At 55.6% G+C, this 24,435-nt stretch overlaps 2 protein-coding genes across 5 annotated transcripts; both read right to left on the bottom strand.

Moving 5' to 3' along the window:
* Window positions 1–1,139: 1,139 nt before the first annotated feature.
* On the bottom strand, window positions 1,140–10,169 carry SSH3 (slingshot protein phosphatase 3). Of its 4 annotated transcripts, none has more exons than XM_081155205.1 (14): window positions 9,920–10,062; window positions 9,427–9,467; window positions 8,576–8,807; window positions 7,547–7,665; window positions 7,395–7,466; window positions 7,017–7,082; window positions 6,717–6,905; window positions 6,539–6,632; window positions 6,176–6,304; window positions 6,047–6,093; window positions 5,265–5,411; window positions 4,871–5,071; window positions 4,501–4,774; window positions 1,140–3,520 (listed from the first exon to the last, which is right to left on the bottom strand). In XM_081155205.1, exons 1-14 carry the CDS (start codon window positions 9,983–9,985, stop codon window positions 3,230–3,232), a joined length of 1,968 nt encoding a protein of 655 aa, XP_081011331.1. In that variant the 5' UTR covers window positions 9,986–10,062; the 3' UTR covers window positions 1,140–3,229. The 4 variants fall into 4 exon arrangements, with proteins under 4 accessions (XP_081011331.1, XP_081011332.1, XP_081011333.1 ...); XM_081155206.1 differs by having other exon boundaries at window positions 1,671–3,520; window positions 9,427–9,464; window positions 9,920–10,169; XM_081155208.1 differs by lacking the exon at window positions 1,140–3,520 and adding an exon at window positions 3,722–3,840 and having other exon boundaries at window positions 9,920–10,053.
* A 916-nt stretch (window positions 10,170–11,085) lies between these two features.
* Window positions 11,086–21,736, bottom strand: ANKRD13D (ankyrin repeat domain 13D). The gene is made up of 15 exons (XM_081153879.1): window positions 21,558–21,736; window positions 20,899–21,034; window positions 20,667–20,791; window positions 19,844–19,889; window positions 19,618–19,761; window positions 19,191–19,380; window positions 14,500–14,566; window positions 14,020–14,101; window positions 13,741–13,802; window positions 13,517–13,647; window positions 12,464–12,621; window positions 12,222–12,338; window positions 11,980–12,143; window positions 11,810–11,901; window positions 11,086–11,475 (listed from the first exon to the last, which is right to left on the bottom strand). Exons 1-15 carry the CDS (start codon window positions 21,645–21,647, stop codon window positions 11,262–11,264), a joined length of 1,818 nt encoding a protein of 605 aa, XP_081010005.1. The 5' UTR covers window positions 21,648–21,736; the 3' UTR covers window positions 11,086–11,261.
* Between the last annotated feature and the right edge of the window lie 2,699 nt (window positions 21,737–24,435).

The raw sequence follows: 24,435 nt of genomic DNA, 5'->3' as shown, positions 1-24,435 counted from the left end.
TGGGCGACCGCTCCTGCTCCAGTAGCAGGCGGGAGTTGCACCGGGACCGGCGAGCAGGGTCGTCCTGACCCGCCCACCGCACCCTCCCTTCCCCGGGAGCTCGCGCGCCTCCCGACCCCGGCCCGCCTGCGACGTAGCTGCGCTCGGGGCCGGAACTGCCGGGGCGCCCGCTCCTCCCCCTCGTCTCGTCTCTGGACGGAGACTGGAAACCGAGGACCTGGTCAGGCTCGGTCGGGGACTCGGCTACTTGTCTGGGCCTCCGCTTCCTTACTCCTCAGACAGTGGTCATTATAATGCCTGCTCGTTCTTCCCTGGGAGTGTGCAAGGTTCACATGAGATGACATCTGGACGGTCTTTTATGGGCATAAACAGCCGTTTCCATTCGCTGTATGTTGGTGCAACTTCTTGGAAGGAAATTAGACAATGCCTTTCAAAGTTAAAAATGCATTAAAAATGCAGATAGCCGTGGCTTCAGCAATTCTAGAAATATGTCCTATAGATTGAATGGCCATGTGTGCACAAGAAAGTATATATATATGGGTACTTACTTGGCATGTAAAAACAAACCCATCAACAATCTAAATGTTCATCCATAGATGACCACTTAAGTAAATAATGGATTTCATAGAATATGTGTTGTTAAAAAAAAAAAAAAAAAAGCAGCAGCTCCTTTTGCTCAAATAAATGCTTATTATTTATTTATTTATTTTTAAATGTTTATATTGAACTTTTTAGAGAGGAATGGAGAGTGATAGAGAAACATGGATGAAAGAGAAATATCATCGATCAGCTGCCTCCTGCACACCCCCTACTGGGGATCAAACCCAAAACCTAGGCATGTGCCCTGACTGGGAATTCAACCCGTGACCTCTTGGTTCGTGGGTCAACACTCAACCACTGAGCCACACTGGCCAGGCTGCTTTTTACTTTTAAAAAATAAAGATAAGGCAGAGCATATGTACTGATGTGCAACTTCATGATATGAAATAAATTTCTAAGTGCAGAGTAGTATGTTAATATGCTATAACATATTTTTTAAAAGAATACACAAACATTTTATGACACAAGCACGCAATGTCTTTGGAGGGGTTCAAGAAGCTGGTAACAAGGGTTGCCTGTGAATGACTGGAGGACAGTATCTGAGGGAGACATATTTTTAATTTTATATCTTTTTTAAAAACTATTTTTTACCCCGTTAGCAATTTGTGTTTGTATACACATATAGTTCTTAATCATTTGTCTGCATTTTTTTATGCAGTTTCCAGTTTTTGTTCCCCTGTGTGCTGAACTCTTGCTTCTCAAGAGTCCTCCATCGATTCTAATGGGCCCCACAGTGCTAAGTTCATGACTGGACCCTGCCTTGGCTTCCCTCCTGACACTGCCACTTCCACCTGCCCCCATCCCCAGCCTAGTGCTACTGAAAGGGCAGTCTGGGTGAGCTTCATGGTTGGCTATAGGGTGGCAGGCAGCCCCTCATGTTTGCTCAGCAGGGCAGACCAGCTAAGTGGACCAAGAATCAGAACTAGCTTCTCTGTACCCCCACCTTGTGACACTAAGCATGCCAACCACAGACAGGTACAAAGGATTCTTCTATAAAGTATGTTGAGGCTGAATTATGTCAATGCATAATGACATGTATTGTTAAAATATCACAGTGGGAGGGAGCACTTAGGGATAACCTGATCTCATTGCTTTATTTTACAGAAAGAAAGAGACTTAAAGTGAAATAACTTGTAAGTGGTAAAGCCAGGGTTAGAACCCAAGTCTCCTGCCCCTGGGTACCCTAGGGTTAGAGCACCAGGGTGTGGGTGAGAGACTGATTCTTAAAAATGGGCATCAGGTCTTGATCAATGAAAACATTTGGTGCCAGATCCTACCTGAGGCCTGCTTTGAGGGAAGGAGTTGTGTACCCACCCCCCAATCAAAGTAGTGTGTTATAGGACAGAGAATGCGATCTTGGGAAGAGGGGCTAGAAGTGACCAAGATGGAGCCACTTACTCTTCTTGAACACTACAACTAAGCAGAAAGAATCCCTAGGCAGAAGGGGAGGGCCCATCAAGGTTCTTTCTGCCCTGGCAGTAATGGGCTGGCTTAGAAGATCAAGCTCTCTTGCATGTAGCAGGAAAACGGTTCTTGGGACCCAAAGTGTGCTCAAGAACTAGCATCAGGTGTCCAAAAGGAGCCTTAATTTCTGAAACAGGCTTGGTCCTGTCCATACAGGTGTTAGCAGCTTCCACTTCCTCATAGGTAACTCTCTTCAGCTGTCCCAACAGAGCCAAGCACCTGCTGCCCAGTGCAGACTTGTTCCCCTGCCTACCAGCCTGAGGGGGTAGTGGGCAGCTAACCCAGTTACCCAGGCCCTGCCCTAGGAGATGAGGGAGACAACACTGGCCTCCCTCCTTTCCCATTCTTCCTCCCACCCTACCCCAAACAGGCCTGTCTCAAGACACATGGGAATTGTGAGGAGACTGGAAGGGGTAAAGAGAGGCCAGACTCCTCTTGTAACCACCAAAGAACTGGACTGACGGGTAAATGGCTTTATCATAAAATCGAAAATAATATGAAAATTTTTTATTTCTAAGTACAAAGCCAGATACTGTTAAGACTATGAAAAACTGGCCAGAGGCTGTGAAAGACAAAAAGGAAACTCTCTTTGGCCTGGTACCCAGTGTCCCAGGGCCTTGCCATGGAGAGAAGTGGGGGAAGACTCCAGCAAAAAGACTCCAGCTGGCTGTAGGGTATGTGAGGGAGGCCAACCTGCCGGCCCCATCAGAGGGCCCAGCTCTCTGCTCTTCAGAGCCTCCCAGGACTAGGGACTGAGGACTGAGGGCTGAGGTTATTCTAGACCTTTGGGGATCACTGGTTCTCTGGCCTAGAGGGCCCCAGGAAAGAAAGTGGGGTAGGGATAAGACAGGCAGGAATGGTGAGGGAGGGAGCACTGGGAAACTCTGTTTTATTCCATGGCTGCAAGTGTTTCAGGCATTGGTTAAGAATGCCCCCCAAAACACCTTCAGTCTCTCTACCATATCCCCAATTACAGAGAAAGTCTTGAGCCCTTGGACAGGTGGACATGGATCTGAGACTTAAGGCTGTAGGAGCTGAGGCTGTAGTGATGGAGGCCTGGAGCCTCCTGGGGAGGAGCTAAGAGGAGTGTGGACAGGCTGACAGGAGTGAGGGGTGCTCATCCCAGGAGCTGTGTTCTATTTGTGTCTAAGGGATGTGTGAGGACTCAGGCCTCACCCTCCTCCCCACTGCCATCCACGCTGGCCTGCCTCACCACCTTCCTGAGCCTGGGTGTGGAGGAATAGCCAGCCTCCCTCTGCTCCTGCTCCTGCTCCTGCTCCTGGAAGGCCCGAGTCCGGCTGGCCACCAGGGCGGCGCTATTGAGGGCAACCACAGACTGGCGTGACTTCAGGGCAGGCCAAGGCCCCTTGCGGACCCGCCGGCCTTCCTTGGCCTTTGAGACCTGAGGGTAGGGCTGTGGAGGGTCTTCATCTGAAGATTCGTTTGAAGAGAAAACCTGGAAGGATGAAAATATAACAAAGAAGAGTCATGGAGCACAGAGCCTGGAAAAGGGTAGGTGCAGAATGTTTGTTGACTGAATACAAAAAAACTGAGTTACTCATGAGTCACATTTCCCTAGGAGGGAAGACAACATCCCAGCCCTACTGCCCTTGCTCCTTGGCCCTCACCTGTCTACAGCTGCTTTCTGGCTCCAGAGGCCCTCCTTCCCCAGCGCTCCCGCACCTGCCATGTCACTGAGGCCCTCACCTCCTCCTCTTGGCCCCTCTGCCTTTAGACAGTCAGTTGTGAAACACCTTCCAGGTGCCAGGCCCTGAGCTGGATGTGGAGTGAGGACAGCCTGCCTTTAGGAACACCCACACCCATCCATCGACCATCCATTCTTCCCATCCTTCCACACCCAGTGCCGCCGCCTCCAGGAGGGCTCTTCCAAATGTTCCCTTTCTCTATGAGATGAGCCCTCCTTCCCCCAGGTCAGCCAGGACTCTGGTCGCATCAGCGCTATAACCCCTCTGCGCCGCCTCCTTTACCGTGCTGCATCTCAGATTTGGGAGGTGCTGCCACAATCACCTACCCCCATCTAGAGTCAGCAGTCAGCGGCCTAGCTCCTAGCCTAGGGAGGATGCTTATTGCAGGGCTGGGCAGCCCTGCCCCTTAGGAAGCAAGTCCTTTTGTTGAGCTGAGAGCTGCCTGCAGCCTGCAGCCCCTAGCCTGGGGATGACTCCCAAGGAGCCCTCTGGATGCCCCTGGCCCCAGGACTGCTCTCCAGCTCCATGGAAGGCAGCACTCACCTGCCCTCACTAGGTCTCAGCTGCTCTGAGGGGACCAAAGAGAGCTGCCCAGGTGCCCCTTGCTCAGGGCTGAAAGTGGAGCACCAGTCCTGGTCTTTCTCCATGCTCCTGCCCCCTGCCCCCTGCCCCTCCTCCTTTTGGACCCACCCCACCTCAGCCTGGGCTCCTTCCTTAGCCCCAGCCTTACCTCTGGCAGGTCACCAGCTCCTGAGGCGCTTTCCAGCTCTGAGGGGGGCTCCAGGAGGCTGATGGACCTCATGACCCCGCGGAGGTTGATGCGGGGCCTTGGCCCAGGCTCTTCTTTTGGGGATGCCTGGCTCTCCTCCAACCCCATAGCCATCACCTCCCCACTGCCCCCGGGTTCTGGTGGAAGAGGTGGGAACGGTGTAGAGACCTCGGGGGCCAGGGACTCCTCTGGGGAGGCCCCAACCACTTTCTGCTCCCAGACATGGCTCTGCCGGCTGTGAGGAGGTGGCCCTGAGTCAGCTCTGAGTGACCCAGCAGCCACCCCAGCACCCACTCCCACCACCCCTCTCCCTTTGCCCACCACTCCATACCTGGCAGTTAGGATGCCCTGGTAGGTCTGCAGCTGGCGCAGGAAGCCTGGGTTGGGGCGGGCGATGGGCCGGAGCTCCTGCACGTGGCGCAGAGCCTGCTCCAGGCTCCAGCCGTACTGCTTCATGGCGTAAGCTACCACCGTGGCCGCTGAGCGGCTGACGCCCATCTTGCAGTGGACTAGCACTCGGGTGCCCTGTGCTCTGTGGAGGTGGGACATGGTCAGCCCCCTTCCCTGTCCCCTTGCTGCGAGGAGCCCTGCAGCGTGGGGGCTGGGCACGCCGTGGACAGACTCACGCCCAAGCAGAGGAGGAAGGAAGGAAGGACCCTGAGGGTCAGAGCAACCAGGAGGCGGGCATGGGAGCTCTGGAAGCTGGGGGGTAGGCGGGGGCTGACCTTGCGGCCTCCACAAAGCGGTGCGTCTCCTTCCAGTGAGGCAGCAGCTGGGCGGACTCCTCATCCCAGAGGCGCACGTTGTGGTAGGTGAAGCGCTCGGGGTAGAAGTTGTCGATCTCCCTGGCCATGTTCAAGATGTGGCTGACCCTGCGGCAGGGAGTGCGAGGCTAGGCTGACGTGGCCAGGCACTCCAGGCTCAGTGGCCAGCGGACCGGCCAACTTGGGCGTTTCTGTTCAGTGCTTGGTTCTGAGTCAGGTGGGGGTGGCACAGTTATGGTGGGAGGAGGTGATGCCTGTGGCCCCGAGCCAATCATTTCACCTCACTGGGCTTGTTCCCCCTCTTGTCCAGGTAGGTGCTGGGGTCGATTGCAACACTGAGCCTTCTGTTATTCTCAGAAGTCAGTTTGAGAACAACTGCTGAGCTACGCTGAGATTGGGTGGGTCTGCAGCAGCTGGGGGGCAGGGGCCATAACAGGAGGACAGATGACAGGAACTTAAGGGCACAGGCAGCCAGCTCCCCCCAGGAGAGGGGCACTTCCATCCCCCTTACAGTGTGGGGAGGGAGAAGAGTGGGCCAGGGCGCTGCCAGCAGGCCAGCAAGGTGGCTGCTCTGGCCTGGCCTATAGCCATGCTGAGGGGAACAGCCCGGGGGCAGAGTTAGAAGCTGAGTTAGCAGCTGCTGAAGGCAGTCTGGGGGTTTCTAACCAGGTCGCCCCTTGAGGTGACGCCAAGCAAGGGGGATGACAGATGGTGGGCAGTCCCGAGGGGGCTTGGAAGCCTACCTGTTTCTCTGCAGCTCCTCCAGGTTCGCTGCATTCCACTCTGAGCCCTGCGGACAGGGAGAGAAGCATCCTTCTCCCTCAGCCGGGCTGCAGCCCTCCTCACCTCCCACCCCCGACCCCGCAGCTCACCAGGTAGAGGTGGGGGAAGATGCGGGAGGCCCGGTCTCGCTGAGCCATGAGCAGCAGCATCTGGTTATCGATGAAGTCACGGTACTGTTGGAGAGGGCAGCCCAGGCGCAGCTCCAGGGCCTGGCGGATCTGCAGGCAGGAAGGAGAGGTTCCTGATGCCCCACTCTTCCATCCAGGGCTTCTGAGGATAGTACCCATCCCATCTATACAGAATTGCTGAGGCCAAGCATCTGGGACTGAGTTAGGACAAGAGGAAAGCTAGGGGGGAAGGCTCCAAGGAAAGGAAAACTCTAGCCTCCAGCTGGAGGGTCCCTCTACCCTATCCGGGCCCAGCTTCCTCCCTGGCCCTGGCACCCTGCTCACCTCTTTGGAAGTGATGCTCTCCAGGTCGCTGGTGTCCAATACCTTCCACAGCTCGGCCTGGATAGCCTGCTCCATCTGCTCCTGTTCCGAGGACCTGGAAGCCAAGCCCGTCAGTCCAGGGGCCCCTTCCCTGTTCTGCCATGGCACCCCCCCCTTTTCCTCCCCTTCCTGCACTGACCGGCCAGGCTCAGCACTGGGAGGCCGCAGAGACTCCAGGTCGGCCATGGCCATCCACTCGTTGAGACAGCTCTGGTCAGAGCTCAGTCTGTCTTGATAGTAGCTGGCCCAAGTGAGGGCACTGCCCCCTGGCACAAGACCACTGCCTAGAGCCGCCTCACATGCCTGGTGCAATACCTGGAGTGTAGCCCTGGGACAGAAGAGAGGCTGGATCACACTGTCCTCCCTGATGCCCCTACCAGAACCCTGTAGCCACCTCCGAGGAAAGGCCATCCCGAGGTTGGACTACCCCAGCTCTTACCACATGGTCTGGATGGAAATCGGCTTAAAGATGCAGTTCTGCCCACCAGACGTCACACTGAAGCCCCTGAGGAAGACCAGGTAGGGGTGGGACAGGCCCCTGAGAGGCCCACCCACTAGATACCTCATGAGGCTGGTCCTCAGAATATGTACACATCATTTGAGCTTCAAAATAAGCCTACTTTTGTCAGATACGGGGTGGCTGAGGCCCAGAGAAATTAAGCGACTTGCCAGGATCACACAGTGAATTGGAAGTAGAGCTGAGACACCCAGCCTGGAGTCTGTAGCTGTTCCCCAGGGCCCCACCCCTCCATCATATACATCACACCCTGTGGCCTCTCCCCTCTCCTTTCCCCTCTCTCCAGTTGCCATCTCTTACCCATCTCCATCTAGGTACACCTGGGTATCACTCCAAAGAGGCAAGACCAGGCCCAGGGTGCAGCTGGGGGAGCTGGCAGGACACAGAAGGAAAGCCATTGTCCCCCAGTGCCTCACTTCCTTGCCCCCCTCCCTTCCTCTCCCTGCTCCCACCTGCTATCAGGGAAGTCCACCCCCAGGAGGACTGTCTCATCCTGGCTCACACGGTCTCTTGTGGAAACTACCAGCAGGTAGCGGAGCCGAGGAGGCCGTGCTGCCTCCAGCTGGGCTGCCTGAGGAAGATGGGGAGAGAGAAGCCCAGGGTCACAGTGGCCTGGAGGACCCTGCTCCCTCCACCCCCACCTGGACACACACCTGGGCCTAGAACAGACCTGCTATCTGCTCCTGCCGTGCCCATTCCCTTCTTCCCAGACAGCAGATCAGTGGTTACATTCTGGTGGTTCCTAACTTTTGGACTTTATGGTCCAACAAAATGTTTTTAAAGATTTTTCTTAAAGGGGGGGATGTGTGGGGAAAAAGGGGCAAATGGGCCTGACAGAGATTGCCCATGTTTTATTTTTGCCTAGGAAGGAGGTTTAAAATAAACCCTTTCACTTGCCATTACCATCATTTCTTTCAAGAAATGTTTCTCACCAAAGAAAAATGAAGGACAAATCTCACAATAAAAGACGGTGTTTCGATGGAAGAAATTCAGCTTCACAAAAGCCTGCGCCTTCTTTTTCCCGTTTTTGCTGCAGTGAGATGTCCCACAGGCATCTGGGAGCTAGTCCTCGGGCTCCCACCTGTGTCCCACCCCCACGGGCCCCTCCAGCACATCAGCTGTCCGGGGGCGCTCAGCAGGCCCCCTGAGCGCGGGTCCATTTATGGGCAATTCGCACTGTCGGGGAGGTCTTGCTGTGGTTGCACAGAAACCTGCCCCTGTGTAATCCCAGTTCTTGGACCTAATTGGGCCCTATGGGCTCATGCAGAACAAACCTCCCTGTCCTTTCCCAGCCCTTTGGAGACCTGCAGACAGGACCTCATCCTGTTAAGACAACTCCAGCAGGGTTGTCAGGGTTTGGGTAACCCCTTCACTCCCCCAGGGTGCCCCCTGCCCTCATAATACTGCTCACTGGCTCCATTCTCCCCCCCAACCAAGGGGTGGCTCTCTTCCCCCTCCAAGGGCTTTGGAGGGCCCCTCACCAGGCGGATGTCGTCCTGAGGCCTCAGCAGCTCCACCATGAGGTGGAGGTGCTGACTCTGCTCCTGCTTCTGGGCACTCTGGGGCCCAAGCCCATTGTCTGTCTGGTCCCCGTGGAGCTGCTCTTCACCCGAGGGTTCCTCTGCTGGCTCAGGGCTGGGCTCAGCTGTATCTCCACTGTCCCCTCCGTCCTGCAGTCCCAGGACAGCCCCATGGAGCACTGCAAAGCTCTGCCTGGCAGGGCAACGGGGAAACCGTTAAGGTCTGCCGTACCCCTTAGGACAGGGGTGCATCAGAATCACCTGGAGGGCCTGTTAAAACAGGTGGCGGGCCCCATCTGCGTCAAGTCTAGGTATGGAGTGTGGAGGCCTGAGAATGTGAATTTCCAGCCAGTTCTCAGGTAATGTGGCCACCACACTTTGAGAGCCACTGCCCTGGAGGCTCTTGAGCCCCCAGCCCATCTATTTTTGTCTGAGGGGACTGGGCATTGCTCTCTTTCCCTTCCCACCTGCCTAACTCAAAAGATGCTGTAAACCTGATGGGGACCCAGGAGTCCTCAGGCCCTGTGGTCCCATCCTGCCCTTTGGCTGGTGACCACTGGCCTGAGCCATGGTCTAGGATAGTGGGTGAAGGAACCCCAACTATCCAGGAGAAAGACAAAAACAAAGGCAGCCAGGCCAGAGCTGCAAGCCAGCCATGCCCCTGGGAACACTGCGCCACACATCCAGTAGTTGGCTGGGCTGCGAGCCCTCCAGGGTGGCAGTGGCCAGTGCCCATACCGAGCAGGTGCTCCATAAACATCAATCCCCCTGAGCCCTGGATGGAGGCGTCTGCGTTGGGGGGAGAAGCTCACCTTCGCTGGAGCCTGCTTCTCCGCTTGGAGGCCTGGTCCTGCTGGGAAAGCAGCCCCCAGGGCAGAGTCAGGGGATGCTGGGGTGGGGGGAATTTCCCCCCCTACCCCTGTGGGGAGTGGAACCAGAAAAGGCGTCAGGTACCCTTCCCACCCCAGTCTACTCCCCACCGGGGCGCTGGGGGAGTCTGGGCCCAGGTCCAGGTAGGGCAGCAGGGGGGTAAAGGTGGGCGGAGTGCTAGAGTTTGGCCCACATCTGGGCTACGAAGGGGGCAGGGCCTCCACTGGCTGGTCTGGCGCCCAGGGCTCCGGGTCTTGCCTTGGTCAAAGTTCCTGGGAGCCTCAAGATCCCCCCAGGACCCTCCAGCCTGAGACCTGGGGTCCCCCTCCCCACACCCCCAGCCTTGAAGAGAGGCTGCCCGTAGGCAAGACGCGCTCCCCTGGGCCCAGCTGGCAGCCAACTGCGTGGGCAGAAGCGCAGCAGAGCCAGACTCACCGTGGGTCCCACAGGCGTGGAGCAGCCGCTGGCCGGGGGCGAGCGGCTCACTGTGACCAGAGCCATGGGGTCAGGCCGGGGGCACCTGGGCACAGGGCCCTCCCACAGCCACACGGACGGTCCCTGCCCAGCAGGACCAGGAAGGAGAGACCAGAGCTCCCAGGGCTGGCACCTCCTCGGGGGCGGCCCTTAAAGGGCCAGGCGCCCGGCCAGCCCGGCCTGCGCAGCCAGCACCCCGCGGCCGCCGCCCCTCCCCTCCCGTCTCCCCGGGCTCTGCCCGCCTCGCCCCCGCCCCCCAAACACGTTGGGGGCGGAGCCGGGGGCTGGGCGCAGGTGCGGAGGCCACCGACCGCCAGGGACGGGCCAGGAGGCTCGGTCCGTCCCTCCCCCAGGGAAGCACCGGCGCCCTCGCCCGCCCTGCCCCTCCCTGCCCCTCCCTGCGAGGTCACCTGGGCTCCGTTTTGGGCCTCAGAGGCTCGGTTACCTAACAGAGGTGGGTCCCAGGGAAGGCAGGACTGGGAGCGCAAGTCTTAGAGAGGATTAGGCACGGCGGGTCCTAAGTTGGGGAGCACCCCGAACGCATTTCCCCATGCTCGTTGACCCCTGCGCCCCGGCTCTGCATGAATCCCTGGGAGGCGTGCAAAGCTTCCGGGGAGGCCAGGAGGGATCTAGAACCAACCCCGAGGCTCCCAGGGGATCCTCAGGGCCACCTTGGAGGTGAGCAGGGCAGGGCCCGCAGGCTCACAGACGGAAGTGACTGGCCCAAAGCACTCCCGTAGAGTATGCCAGTCAGAGCAGGGGCCCAGGCTCTGTCTGTCAGTAGAGTCTGAAGGCTCAGTCTTTCCCACTCCCGACAGGAGCACGAGTGGGTTCTGGGAAATCCAGACTGGGTGGCAGGAGGAACCTGGATCTCAGGCAGGTGGGACAGGGCTTGGGAATTGATGCTTATGGAGCACCTACTCTGTACCGGCACCTGACACATGTTGGCTCATTTTACCCTCCCAACACCCTGGGGGCAGGGGTGTGGAAAGGGGCATCATTTTACAGCTGAGGAAACTGAGGTTCAGAGAGGCTAAGGAGTGTGTGGCCAAGATTCGAACCCAGGTCTGAGGCCATCGCCCATAGTGTCTCCCCTCAGCTTCCCCCCCATTGAGCAGAGCAAACCTGCTGCTGAAGGTCTCTTTATTTCCATCTTGGTCTCTAATGCAAGCTTACCCCCAGGGCTCCAGGCCCCAAACTCAGCAGCAGACAGTTTATAAATAAATAAGTTACAAAAGCCGGTGGGGGAGTGGCCCAGACAGCCCTCCCAGGGGCTGGGCGCTCGGTGCTCGGTGCTCGGTGCTCAGTGCTCTGTGAGTGAGAGCCGCAGGATCCGCTGGAAGTCTTCCTCCTCCTGCTGCCCTTGTCGCTCCCGCTCCTCCTGTTCCCGTGAGGACAACTCCAGGGCCAGGCGAAGCTGCTCCTCAAAGCTTGGGGGGGCCGGGGCCGGGGGTGACCTATGAGGGGATCCCGGGCCCCTGGGCTCTGTGGACATCCGCAGGCTTTCCTGGAGGGCCCTTCCAGGGAAGGCGGGAGAGAGAGAGCAGACAGGTGAGCACCAAAGCTGAGGGAGGAGGCCAAGGGCTGGGACATGGCTTTGAAGGACAAGGACAGGGTAGCTGGGGCCTGGGAGGCCAGAAAAGACAAGGTGGGGCCCTGTCTTCCCATCCCACATAACGCCTTTGGCAGTGCGCAGTGTTGCTGATGGAAGGTGACCGTGAAAAGGGCATGGGGTCCTGGGACCAGCACCTCCCTGTTACCCGGCCCCCCAGCCAAGGCCCTCCTGGCTGGCAGGTCCCTGAGGTAGGGCAGGGCTGAGACATGGGTCTAGTAGCACCCAGAGGACCTCACCGCTCCAGCTGAAGCTGCTCCTCGTATGCTGTGGCCTGGGGAGGAGGGTGGGTGCCAGGCCGGGTGTTGGTCAGGGCTTCCCAGACAGTCACCTGCAGCAGCCAGAGCCCAGAGCTGTCACCCCTGCCACCCCTGCCCATACCCGGGGCCCAGCCCTGCCCACACCCCACCTGCTCTGCCTCTGTGCCCGCCTCGAGCAGGCTCTGCTGGATGGCGAACTGCAGCAGGTCATCGTCCTCGTCGCGCAGGGGCTCGCTGCGCTCTGCGCCCAGCACGCTGTACCCCTCGGGCACCTCAAACACGGCGGGGTCCACCTCGCACGGGAAAGGGCTCCCTGGGGCAGCAGAGGGGCCATGCTCAGCCCCCAGGGCTCAGACACCAGCTAGTGTAGCCCCTCCCTCCACACTAGTACCTGAGGCTGCGACAGCAGGGCCAGGGGCCGGCACCCACACCGAGCTCAGGGGCTCATCACAGCCACACAGGTTGCTGAAGGTGATGCGGGCGTTGAGCACATGGAAAAGGGGAATCTCTGTGAGGAGACAGCCAAGCCTGAGCCACTGTGGCCATAGACCCACCGGTGCCCGGCCCCTACGGCACACCCACCCCACTCCCTGGAGTGCCTGAGGCCGCCCTGCTTCCCCACCACCCTCTCACCAATCTTGACTGGGAAGCCAGGTGGGAGGCGAAGGGTGATGAAGTCACGCAGCTTGGCAAAGTGAGCGTTGCTGATGGCCATCAGGTCAATGATGGGCGTCACCTGGTCACCCAGGGAAAGCGGGTGCTCCTCGCTCAGCCACAGTGTTGCCTTGAATCTGCCCAGCCAACCGCAGGACATGGGTCAAGGAACCTCTAGTGGCCCCTCTGCTAAAGCGCACCCGCTCCAGACACTTGCCCTTTTTTTGCCCTCTGCCTGGCCTGGGGTGCCTTCTTCTCTGCTCAGCTGTCCCTGCCTGCTTCCCCAGAGCTTGTGACCTATGGCTGGAGCTGCCCCCAGACCCTGGGCCCAAGCTAGAGCCTATGGTAGCTTGTGCCAGCTCCGCTGGTCTAGATGAGGGCAAGGCTGGGCTGCTGGCTTCAGTCTGGGCCTTGTCTGCAGCCCTGACCTCCTCAGCCCACAGCTGGCCAGCCCCTCATACTCTTCAGTCCAGTACAGCCCACAGGTCAGGACTGCCAGGGTTCGAATGCACTGGGTGACCAAAAGAGGTGCCTGGGATGGTGCTGGGCCCATCATAAGCTCTGTCACGGCTCATCAGACCTTCCTGGTGCCCTTGTGAACAGGTGGTCAGGTGTGACTTCTCGTTTACTGAGGAGACCAGACCCTCGGAGGGGAAGATAGTTCCTTGGGCCACAGAGCCAAGAGGTGGCAGAGCTGTGGGCCCTCCCCACTCTGCTCCAAGCTGGCCACCAGCAAGTGCTTATTAAATTTAATAGAAAACCATACATGGGTGGTGTTGCTCATTCATTCGCTCATTCCCCAAAGAAGAGTGACCAGTCCTCTGGGCCAAGCCCCGAGCTGGGTGCTGAGGACCAAGGATAGGACAGGCCTGGCTCCTGTCCCTAAGGAGTGGAGTCTAGGGGGAAGTCAGCTGAGTGAGTGGGTCCCCTACTCTGGTGGGCCCATGTGTGACAAGAGTCTGTTAGAGCTCAAGGGAACCAGGTAGGGTCCCTGTTGTTGAGAGAAGTTCCCAATTAGCCCCCAGACCTCACCTCTGTACTTTGCTGGACATCTCGATGGGGCGGCCAATGTTCCGCGACTCAAGGCTGAAGTTGGGGTCAAAGTATTCATCGGGGGAAATGGCTGTAGGGTTGGTGGGGCTGGCTGCCTGCTGCACAGGAACCTGGATGGGCCCCAGGACCCTGCTTAGTGCTCAGGACAGCACCTGCCTGGCCCTGCCCAGCCGTCCCCAGTGCCTGCCCCAGCCCCGGCTCACCCCATTGTGGGAGGAGTGCTGCTGGGCCATCCCGAGGAAGGACTGGAATGGAGTCTTCCCCCCTAAGGAGAAGGGTGAGAGCCCATGAAGGGACTTTGGGCCGCTGTCCCCAGACTGCCCCCACCCACCATCCATCCTGGGAGCCTCCTGTCAAGCAGGAGACTGAGCAGATGTGAATGGGGTGATCCCCCAGCTTTTCCCAGATACTGTGGCACCCCAGACTAGGGTGACCCCCACCACATGGTGTGACTGGGCAGCAGCAGGCGCACCTGGGTTTACCTTTGCTCCTCGACTTGTCCTGATCAGAGAGGTGCTCCGTGCGTGTGCGTGTCACCAGCTCCACATTGGTGGCACTGTACACCTGGGGAGCAGGGGGGGATACAGGGAGAGCTGGGGGCTCAGAGCCTGTTCCCCACATTCTGCATCACCAGCACAGGACCCAAGTCCTCCCGTCCCCAGGAACAGATGAAATCTTGCTCCCCAAAGTGGAGAAGATGGCAGGGCCTAAAGCCCGGGAAGTCATTAATAAGGGGAAATGGTCCTGGTTTCGTCTAATTTGGGTGGGGGCCATGCTGTGGGTGATCCCTACGTGCTCAATAGGGGCTGGGTGCTTGGGCCCCACTGAGTACCCATGGCCACACGGGGCTTCTGGAGCCCACAGGCCCCTCTGACCCTCCCTCCGCACGGGTGGGTGTGGAGAGTGAGCACAGCTCCTAGGCCCTGTCTCCTACCCCAGCCCCCACCACTAGCCTCGCCTGCCTTGGCCTCATAGCCGCTAACGGTTTCCATCTTCTCAGATCGCCAGCCCCAGATGCCGCATTTGTTCCTGAAACAGACCAAACAGGAGTTCATGAGGACCTGCGCCCCCCAACCCTGGCCAAGTCTTCCCTTCCAAAGACCCCTCCAATTAGCCTTTTCACTGTGAAACACGCAGGGACCTTGAAGAGGATCCCTGGGCAGCTGGGATAACTGAACAAGGACTGAGGGCTAGAAAGTACTGAGGAGATATTGTTAATTTTGTTAGGTGTGATAATGGTGTTTGGGCTGGGTTTAAAAACATCCTTATATGTTAGAGTCACATGCAAAGCATTTACTGTTGAAATGATATGCCATCTGGGATGCAAAAAGGTGAGGAAGGATAGATTCAACAAGAGTAGCAAAAATGTTTATACATGTTGAATTTGGTGATAAGTATATCATACTATTCTTTCTTCTTTCACATATATTTGAAATTTTCCATAATAAAAAGTTAAAAATAAAAGTATGTCTGATTCAACAATAATAGGCTTCAATGCCTCCCTTTCAATAATGGAGAGAATTAGTAGGCAGGAGATCAATAAGGAAATAGAACAACACTATAAACCAGACTTAACAGACTTCCTTAGAACACGCCACTCAACAACAACAGAATACACATTCTTCAGGATAGACCATATGCTAGGCCATAAAAGAAGCCGCAATAAAATTTAAAGGAGAGAAAGCACACAATATGTGTTGTCCAGTCACAAGGGAATGAAATTAGAATTCAATATCAGAAAAAAGATTTGTGAAACTCAAAAGTATATGGAAAGCAAACAACACGCTCCTAAATAACCAAAGGATCAAAGAATAAAAGGCAAATCAGAAAATACTTTGAGATGAATGGAAAGGAAAACACAACATATCAAAACTTACGGGACACAGCTAAAGTACTGCCGAGAGGAAAATTCGTAGCTGTAAATGACTATATTAAGAAAGAAGAAATCTCAAATCAATAACCTAACCTTCCATATTAAGACATGGGGAAAAGAGCATACTAAACCCACAGCAAGCGGAAGGAAGGAAATAATAAATATTAGAGTGAAAATTAATAATATGTATTTCATTAATTTTCACTCTAATATTTATTAGAATAGAAAAACAATATAGAAAATAAATTAAGCCAAAAGCTAGTACGTTGTAAAGATCAACAAAATTGACAAACCTGTAGCTAGATTGGCCAAGAAAAGAGACAAGATTCAAATTACTAAAATCAGAAACAAAAGAGGGGCTATTGCACCCTAGCTGGTTTTACTCAGTGGTTAGAGCGTCGGCCCACAGACTGAAGGGTCCCAAGTTCGATTCCAGACCAAGGGCACATACCTCAGTTGCAGGCTTGATCCCCAGCCCTGGTGATTGGGGTGGGTGTGGGAGGCAACTAATCAATGTATCTCTCTCACATCAATGTTTCTCTCTCCCTTCCTCTCTTCCTCTCTGTCCTTTCCACTCTCTCTGAAAAGCAATGGAAAAAATATCCTTGACTGAGGATTAAAAAAAAAAAAAAAAGAGGGGCCCTTGCTATAGACATTACAGAAATAAAAGGATTATAAATGGATACAATGAACAACTGTTTCTAAACAAAATTATATAATTTAGATGAAATGGACAAATTCTAAAGGGACAAACATCTAAAGAGTTAATACCAATTATTCACAAACTCTTGTAAAAAAATAGACAAGGAAGTAACACTGCCTAACTCAACCTATGAGGCATTGCCCAGATACTAAAACCAGACACAGATATCACAAGAAAACTACAGACCAATATCCTTTATTAATATGAATATAAAATACTAGCCAACCAAATCTAGCAACAAATAAAAAGAATCATACACCATGACCAAGTGGAACTTATCCCAGGAATACAAGGTTGATTCAACATCTGAAAATCAATCAATATAACACATAACAATAGAATTTTTTAAAGTTACATGATCATATCAATAGACACAGAAAAAAGCATCTGACAAAATTCAAGCCCTTCATGGTAAAAACACTTAACAAAGCAGGAATAGATGGAAACTTCCTCAATCTGATAAAGGGCACCCACAACTAACATCATACTTAATGGTGAAAGACTGAATACTTTTCCCCTAAGGTCATAAACAAGACAAAGATGTCTGCTCCTGACACTTCTATTCAGCATTTTATTGGAGATTCTAGCCAAAGCAATTAGACAAGAAAAAGAAATAAAAGAAATCCAGGTTGGAAAGAAAGAAGTAATACTATTAAATGATGACATGATCTTACATATAAAAATCATAAGGAATCTACTAAAAATCCATTACAACTAAAAAATGAGTTCTTTGAGATTAGCAAGGTTGAAAGATATAAGATCAATACACAAAAATTGACTGTATTTTTATAAATTTGCAATGAAGAATTCAAAATGTAATAAAGAAAACAATTCCATTTATAATAGTATCAAAAAGAATAAAATACTTAAATTTATCAAAAGAAGTGTAGAACATATACAGTTGATCCTTGAACAATGCAGGGGTTAGTGGTGCCAACTCCCATGCAATTGAAAACCTGTTAACTTTTGACTCCTCCCCAAACTTAACTACTGTCAGCCCTTTGCATCCATGGAGTCAACCAACTGTGGTTGGAAATTTGCAGTTGGGAAACCCTGGTTGAAAATTTGAATCAGAATTCCATCTGACTTCTTTGTAGAAACTGACAAGCTGAATCAGGAATTCATATGAAATTGCAAGGGAATCAGAATACCCAAAATAACCCTGAGAAAGAAGAACCAAGTCAGAAACTCACACTTTCTGATTTCAAAACTTACTACAAAGCAATACCAATTAAGACAGTGTGATACCAGAACAAAGACAGATATATATAGATCAATGGTATAGAATTAAGAGCCCAGAAATAAACTCATACATCTATGGTCAACTGATTTTCTACAGGGGTGTCAGGGCCATTCAGTGGGGAAAATAACAGTCTTTTTAGCAAATTGTGCTGGTACAACTGAATAGTCACAGGAATAAGAATGGAGCTGAACCCTTACTTCCCACCATATTTAAATATTAACTCAAAATGGATCAAAGACCTAAATGCAAGAGCAAGAACTATCTAAGCTTTAAAAAAAATAGGGGAAAATCTTCATGACTTTGGTTTGATTTGGCAAAGTATTGTTCGGTATGAAACTGAAAGTACAAGCAACGAAAGAAAAAATAAACTGGACTTCATGAAAATGAAAAACTTTTGTGCTTCAAAGTACACCATCAAGAAAGTGAGAAGACAAGCCACAGGATGGGAGAAAATATTTGCAAATCATGTATCCAATAAGGGACTTATATCTAGAATTGAACCTTTATAACTCAATAATAAAAAGATAACCCAATTTCTTAAATGGGCAAAGAATCTGAATAGACACTTCTCCAAAGGTACACGAATGGCCAAAAAGCACATGAAGAGACGCTCAACATCATTAGTCATTAGGGAAATGCAAATCAAAACCACAATGAGATACTACTTCACAGTCAATAGGATGGTTATAATCCAAAAATAAATAAGTGACCAGTAACTGTTAGTGAGGACATGGAGAAATTAGAATCCTCATACACTGCTGGTGAGACTATAAAATGCTATAGCCCCTTAGGTAAACAGCCTGGCAGTTCCTCAAACAATTACACATCCGGTTGCCACATGACCCAGCCATTCCACACTTAGGTATATACACACAAGAAAAATGAAAACATATGTCCATACAAACATTTGTACACTAATGTTTACAGCGGCATTTTTCATAATGGTCAAAAGGTAGAAACTACCCTAATGTCTACCAATGGACAAATGGATAAACAAAATGTATATGCACACAACATATTCGGCCATGAAAAGGAATGTGTAGTTAGTTATATGAACAACTTGGGTGAACCTGGAGGACACGATGCTAAGTGAAAGAAGCCAGTTACAAAAGACCACATACTATATGATCCCATTCATAGGAAATGTCCAGAACAGGTGAATCTATAAAGACCGAAAGTAGATCAGTAGTTGCTTACGGCTGTGGGAGGGGATGAGGGCATGAGAGTTGATAGGTAAGAGATACAGGGTTTCTTTCTAATGTGATGAAATGTCCTAAAATTGACAGTGGTGATGGCTCCATATCTGTGAATGCACTAAAAAACATTGAATTGTACACTTGAAATAGGTGAACTGGATGGTATAGGAAATTATATCTCAATAAAACTGTTTGGGGTTTTTAAGTGCTTCTGAAGTCTGTTATTGGAACTGGGGCATATGTAGTCACAGAAATAACACTCTGGCCAGAAGGGTCAGGTTCCTAGAGTCTGGCCCAGACACAGCTCTACTACTGAGGAGCCAACTTTGGTACAAACAGCTGTCCTGAACCATAGCCTAAATCCTTGTTTTCATGGGAAAACATGCAAGGTCAGGAGTTGAGAAACTGGGGACACCCTGACCTAGCCCCCTCCCCAGGAAGCCATCTGTCAGTATAGACAGGCAAAGTGGGCTCGAAGGTTGCCACAGGATGCACATGTGACCAGTCTCAGGGGGACACTGGGTCTGCAGTGACCACCCCCCTCATCTAAGCAGCCTCTGCAAGTGGCTCAGCCTCCCAGAGGCCTGTACCAGGAGCCTCAAGGGCACCACCCGCAGTGTGGCCAGGTCCCAACTAACCTCTCAAAAGCCACATTTCGAGTGTCCAGGTGGGTGGAAACAATAGGAGAGGTGAGGCGACTGGCCACATGCTCCTCACTGGGCCGCATGGCAGCTAGCAGCACTTCTGGCTCATGCACAGCGAGCCCCAGCGTCTCAGTGTGTACCACCTGCCGGTCATGGTCCACTTCCATCACCAGGGCTCCCGCCTCTGCCAGCCAGCAGGGATGTAGAAGGGAGTAAATCAGTGCTAGGCCCCAGGCAGTGGGTGGGGGACCATCACGGTGCCCTCAGCCACCTGCTGCTAAGTGGCTGCAGCCTCAGCCTCTGGGTCCCCTCCACCCCCAACCTCCATTTCCACATCTGGAGAGTGGAAAGAAAGGACAGTGGTGTCTTCAGAAGCCACAGGAAAATCTCTGGAACCCGCAGTGAGCCTCCCAGAGCTCACCCTGGCCCTTGAAGATGAAGCTCCTCCGACCACGCTGCCAGGTCATGTGCTCGAAGCCCAGGAGACTGGTGTCCACCCGTAGGCTCTCACCCCGCTTCCATACACGGTACACGTCACTCGGGCACATCTTGGACACGAGGGGCACTGTAGGGGGCACAGAGGTCACCAGGGTTCTTTCCCAAAGGTCCCACCCCAGCTCCCTGGGAGCCGAGCAGTCCCCACTCACCCCAGCTGGTAAACTCCCACTTCATCTCCACGTAGAAATCAGGGGCCTGAGGTAGACCAGAGCGCGTGTCAGGGCCCTGCCTAGTGCTGGGGGCCAGGAGGCCTGGACAGCTTCTTGTCTGCAGCCCCCTTCTGGGAGCCCAGGCTTCAGCAAGTCCTGATGCACTGCATGGCCCTGCTATGCCCCCACCGCAACCAAACCCCACCCAAGAAAGTGTGAACCAAGTGGTGCCCTAAAAAGGCCATCAAGCAATCAGGCTATAAGCATCTGCAGGCCTGGGGGCAGTCTCAACCTGGCTGATGGCTCCCTGGGGGACCTGAGAGAGCTCTTGCCTGCTCTGGGTCCCAGAATCCTCATCTGTAAAGGGGGCACAAGGACCCCCTCTGGGCCTGCCCCTGGGGAGGGGGGTAGGAGATAGTGTCCTTTGAGAAGGGTGGACAGGAATTCCAGAAGTGCAGGCCACATGGTAGAGTTGGATGAAATCCTCCCTCCGGAAAATCTGCATTCACCAGGAAGCCCATGGTCTAAAGCTCTGTTGAGATTTCTGGCACTAGGAGACCCTCAATGCCCGCAAAGGCTTTCCTCCCAAAGGGCCCACTCTTGTCCACATGGGCCTGTACTCCTCTCTTTCCTCCATGACCCTGGGCTGGGGTCAAAAGAGGGGGACTTCATCGGATGGTGTTGGGAAAGCATGCTGCACAAGCTGGGTGCCCTTTCAAGGCCAGGCCAGGCGAGTGTGACCAGGGTGACCCCCATGCAGTCTGTCACAGCCCCCTGCCACGGCACTCCACCCCTTACTGGCCACACCTGTGCCCTGCTGTACCTGGCGGAGTTTGTTGAGCAATTCCGGAATGCCAGCCAGCCTCTGTGTGGCCCTCTGGTAGTCCCGATACTGGAGCACCAGCTGCACCATCTCCGGGTCCCCAGTGCTGACTGCCTCCTGCAGGACTGGGGACACCAAGCTGCTGAGGGGTGCTCTCTTGATGGCTCCAGGTCTGGCCACTGACCAACCCCCGCTATCACCCTCAGGCAAGCCCCTTTGCCCTCTGCAGTACCTGCCCAGCCCTGACAGCTCTCTTTGCCCACGTTGGCATTGTGTCGAAGGAGGACTCTCACAGACTCCAGGTTCCCCAGGGAAACGGCCAGCTCCAGGGGGGTGCGCCCCCGGGGGTCCTCCTGTTCAATGTCGTGCTGGGAGAGATGGGACACTCAGCACAGGGCAAGTAAAGAGAGGCAGAGGTAAGAAGATCACTGGGCTGAAGAGAGTTGGGAGTCACTAGGGGAAATAAGTAAGGCAGACCGGAGGGGAAATAATGGCAGGGGGTGCGCCTGGTTGTCCCTTCAGGGGTGGGAAAGGGCAGGTGGGAAGGACCTGCCCACGTCTCCTGTGCTTTGCCAGGGACAGAGCTGGGGGCCCAAGTGGTGGGGCCTGGTCAGGAGAGGTGGAGCTGCGGCTGTCAGAGTCTGGACCGGCCTGGGAACCAGGACCCGCTGCTGCTTCTCAGCCTGGCGCGGGGCTGGGTGCAGGGTGCAGCGGGCGCGGGCGCGGCCGAGCGCGGGGAGCCGAGGCCAGAGGCTCGCGCGAGGGGCCAGGTCACCCCCGCGGCTCCGATCCGCCTGGGCAGGGTGCTGGGCAGGAGCCGGGGCCTCCGGGATGCAGGCCGCGGCTGTGGGCGGGGAGCCCGCGCGCGGCCCGGGCGCCGGCGGGCCTCACCTGGCGGCTGTGCAGCGCGGCCTCCAGTTCGCGGTGCCGGTTCGCCCAGACGAGCCGGTGCAGCGGGAAGGTGGGGCCCGGGCCGGCCATGCTGGGCCTCAGCGCCGCATCCCGGGCGGGCGGACGGGCGTGGCGAGGGCGGGCGGGCCCTGCCTCGGCCTCGGGCCCGGCGCCGTCCCCTCGCCTCGGGTCCCCGCGGCGCCCCGGCTACACCCGCCGCAGCCCCGAGCCCCGCGCCTCCGCGGCAGTGGCGGCGGCGCAGGTGGCGGGGAGGGCGGGCCCGGAGGGCGGGGCTGAGCCGGGGCGGGGCGGGGCGTCCGGCCGCGGGCCCCCGCGCCCCCTGCAGCCATGGCAACCGCCGCCGGGCCGGCCGCGCGGGGGTCTGGAGGGGGCGCCGCCGGGCCGCCGAGCCCCGCCGCGCGCGGGGGCAGCGGGGCCCGGTCTCCACCCGGCCTCGGCGGAGCGAGGGTCTGCGGAGGGCGGACCGGGAGGCGGGGCCTGGCTACAGCTCGCCCGGGGCCTGCAGGGGGCGCGCCAGGCCCGGCGCAGACCCCTCCTTGCGGGTCCCGCAAGAGAAGGAGGGGCCGGGGGTGGGGCGGGCGCGCTCGGGGCGGGGACTGGGACCCCGGGACGTGCGCGCGCAGCAGGTAGCCTTTCTGCTGCCCCCGGGTTACCGTATTTTTCCGGCAGTCCTGCGGGTCCCCGTCCCCCACCCCCGCTTCCTACCCCGGCACACCGCCGCTACCTAGCGTGCCTGCGTTCAGGTGAGAGGTGGGCGTGCTGGCTCCCCTCCCCGTCACCGTTGAGATGCCCCTAAATGATGGCCAGCTTAGCGTGAAGCACCCTCCCCAGGGACCTGGGCCGGTGTCTGGTGGTGGCCGCAGCACAGGACTGGGCCCAGCCATGCGGGGAGACGGCCCCCCAGGGCCCTGGAGTGAGGAACAGGAGGGCGAGGGAGTGGGGAGAGCAGGCTGGCTGGTCCTCATGGCGTGGAGGACTGTCCACCCTGAACGGCTTTCACCCACCCCGTGGATCCCTTTTGCCGAGGCTGCCCTTTGTTGCCAATGTCAGGAGAGGAAGGAGAGTTTCGAAATCAGAGCGGGCCCCTCCACCCACGCCGGAACCAAGGTGCAGGCCTCCCGGCTGAGCACTGGCCTTGTTACCGGGCTTTAGCCCTGGGGGGTCTGGTCCTGGTCTTGTTGGGTGATGAAGCAGCCACCAGGCTTGACCAAGGCTAACCCTTTGGTCTCAGTCCCCCTGTTAGTAAAATGACCAGATAGTTTGATCTAGAGTTTGAGATGAGTCTCTGGGCTGGGAAGCTGGTTGCCATTTACACTCTGACCTCACTTGGCCCAGTGGCACCTGTGCTATCTGCTATCACTTTGCCACCCCATCCTGTGGTGTTATCAGGTCATTGTAACGTCCTTGGGTCTAACAGAGGCTCGAAGGCCTCTGATTGCAGCCCTCATCAGCCTCCACCTACCCTTTCCCCAGGCCCTCTTCCCCCCCCCACCTCCCCACCTCCATCGGACAGGACTTTCTCAGGCCCAGCCTCTCCTGATCTCTGCAGTTGTGAACACAACTCCCCAATGGCCCTTGACTCCTGATTTCATTGTCTTCTCAACCCTTTTCCAGAGCCTTTCCTATCCCTCCTCGATCTCCACAGTTTCTCCCTGGCTGAAGGCTTGTCTGTTCCCGTTACCCTGATGCTACCTTCACAACTGCATTTCAGCCCCTCTAGGCCGTCTCTGTGCCCGTGTGCCATGCTGTCCCATCAGTATGTCTGAAAGCAGACCTGGCCACGTTCACCCTCTTCCCCTCAGGCCGGCTGTGCTTTCCCCACTGTCGTGACTCCGAATGGCACCATGGACCTCCCAGGTGCCATGTTCTTCCCATCTGGCCTCTTTGCATCTCTTCCTGGTCCAACCTCCACCACTACCATTATGACATCTCTGCCCTGGGCAGAGGCAGTGGCCCTAAGCTGTCCCCCTGCCTCCCACCCTCCGCCTCCCTCCACTCATCCAGCACTGGTCATCGGAAACTTGTTCTGCAGCTGGCTCCCATAGCTCCAGCCCATCCAGAGCCTATCCAAGTTCAGACTCCACGTCCATTCCCATCTTCGTTCTGTAGCCACTAAGTGAGCTGGCTCTGAGCCAGGCTGAGCCTGGCATTCAGGGCCTCCCAGGCCTGGCTCCTTCCCACAGTGCTCCTGCCAATGAGTGACTCCCGACTGCCAGGCCCTTGCCTGAATCAGAAATATCCCCCCACTTCCCCACCCCAATACTGGAGGCCCAGTTTGAAGGCCTTTTCCAAGACTCCTTTGCCTCCATCCCCAGCAGCTTTCCTTCGCCACCTGCCATGCTGTGCTTTGGTACTATGCCTCTCAGCCCTGCCCAGAAGAGCCCTACATGGGGTGGGCAGCAACCGACATCACCCATGGGGGCCTGTAGAGCAGGGACCTGGGGGAAAAGAAGTTGACTAGAGTCTCTGGGTAGATGAGAGGCCAGATACTGGGGGATCCCTCAGGCCTCAGACTGCTGCAGGGGGTGGAGCACAAGGTCAGAGGGGAGGCCAAAACCAGAGAGGGCCAAGGGCCCAAAGGCTCACTGTGGCCCCAAGAGCAGAGGTGCTTGTCTGTCCATGACAGTGTCCTCAGCACTGTGCCTGGCAAGCTGGGGTGCTCAGTCAGTCCAAACGTAATACCATGCACCAAAATTCAGGTACCTCCTCCTGCTACCCTGGGCAGTAGGCAGAAGACCCCCTCTGCTTCCCTAGGGTGGGAGGGGGGAATGGGAACCTCCTGCCCCGCCCTGGAGAGAGCTTGGGCCTGGGCAGGCTGGCCCTGGATACCTGCCATGGTAGAGGGGACCTGGCACCA

The sequence above is a fragment of the Miniopterus schreibersii genome (genome assembly GCF_964146895.1).
Source record: "Miniopterus schreibersii genome assembly, chromosome: 12".
Lineage (NCBI taxonomy): Eukaryota > Metazoa > Chordata > Mammalia > Chiroptera > Miniopteridae > Miniopterus > Miniopterus schreibersii.
Note: the sequence above shows the minus strand (reverse complement) of the source record. Positions and strands in the feature narration are given on the sequence as shown.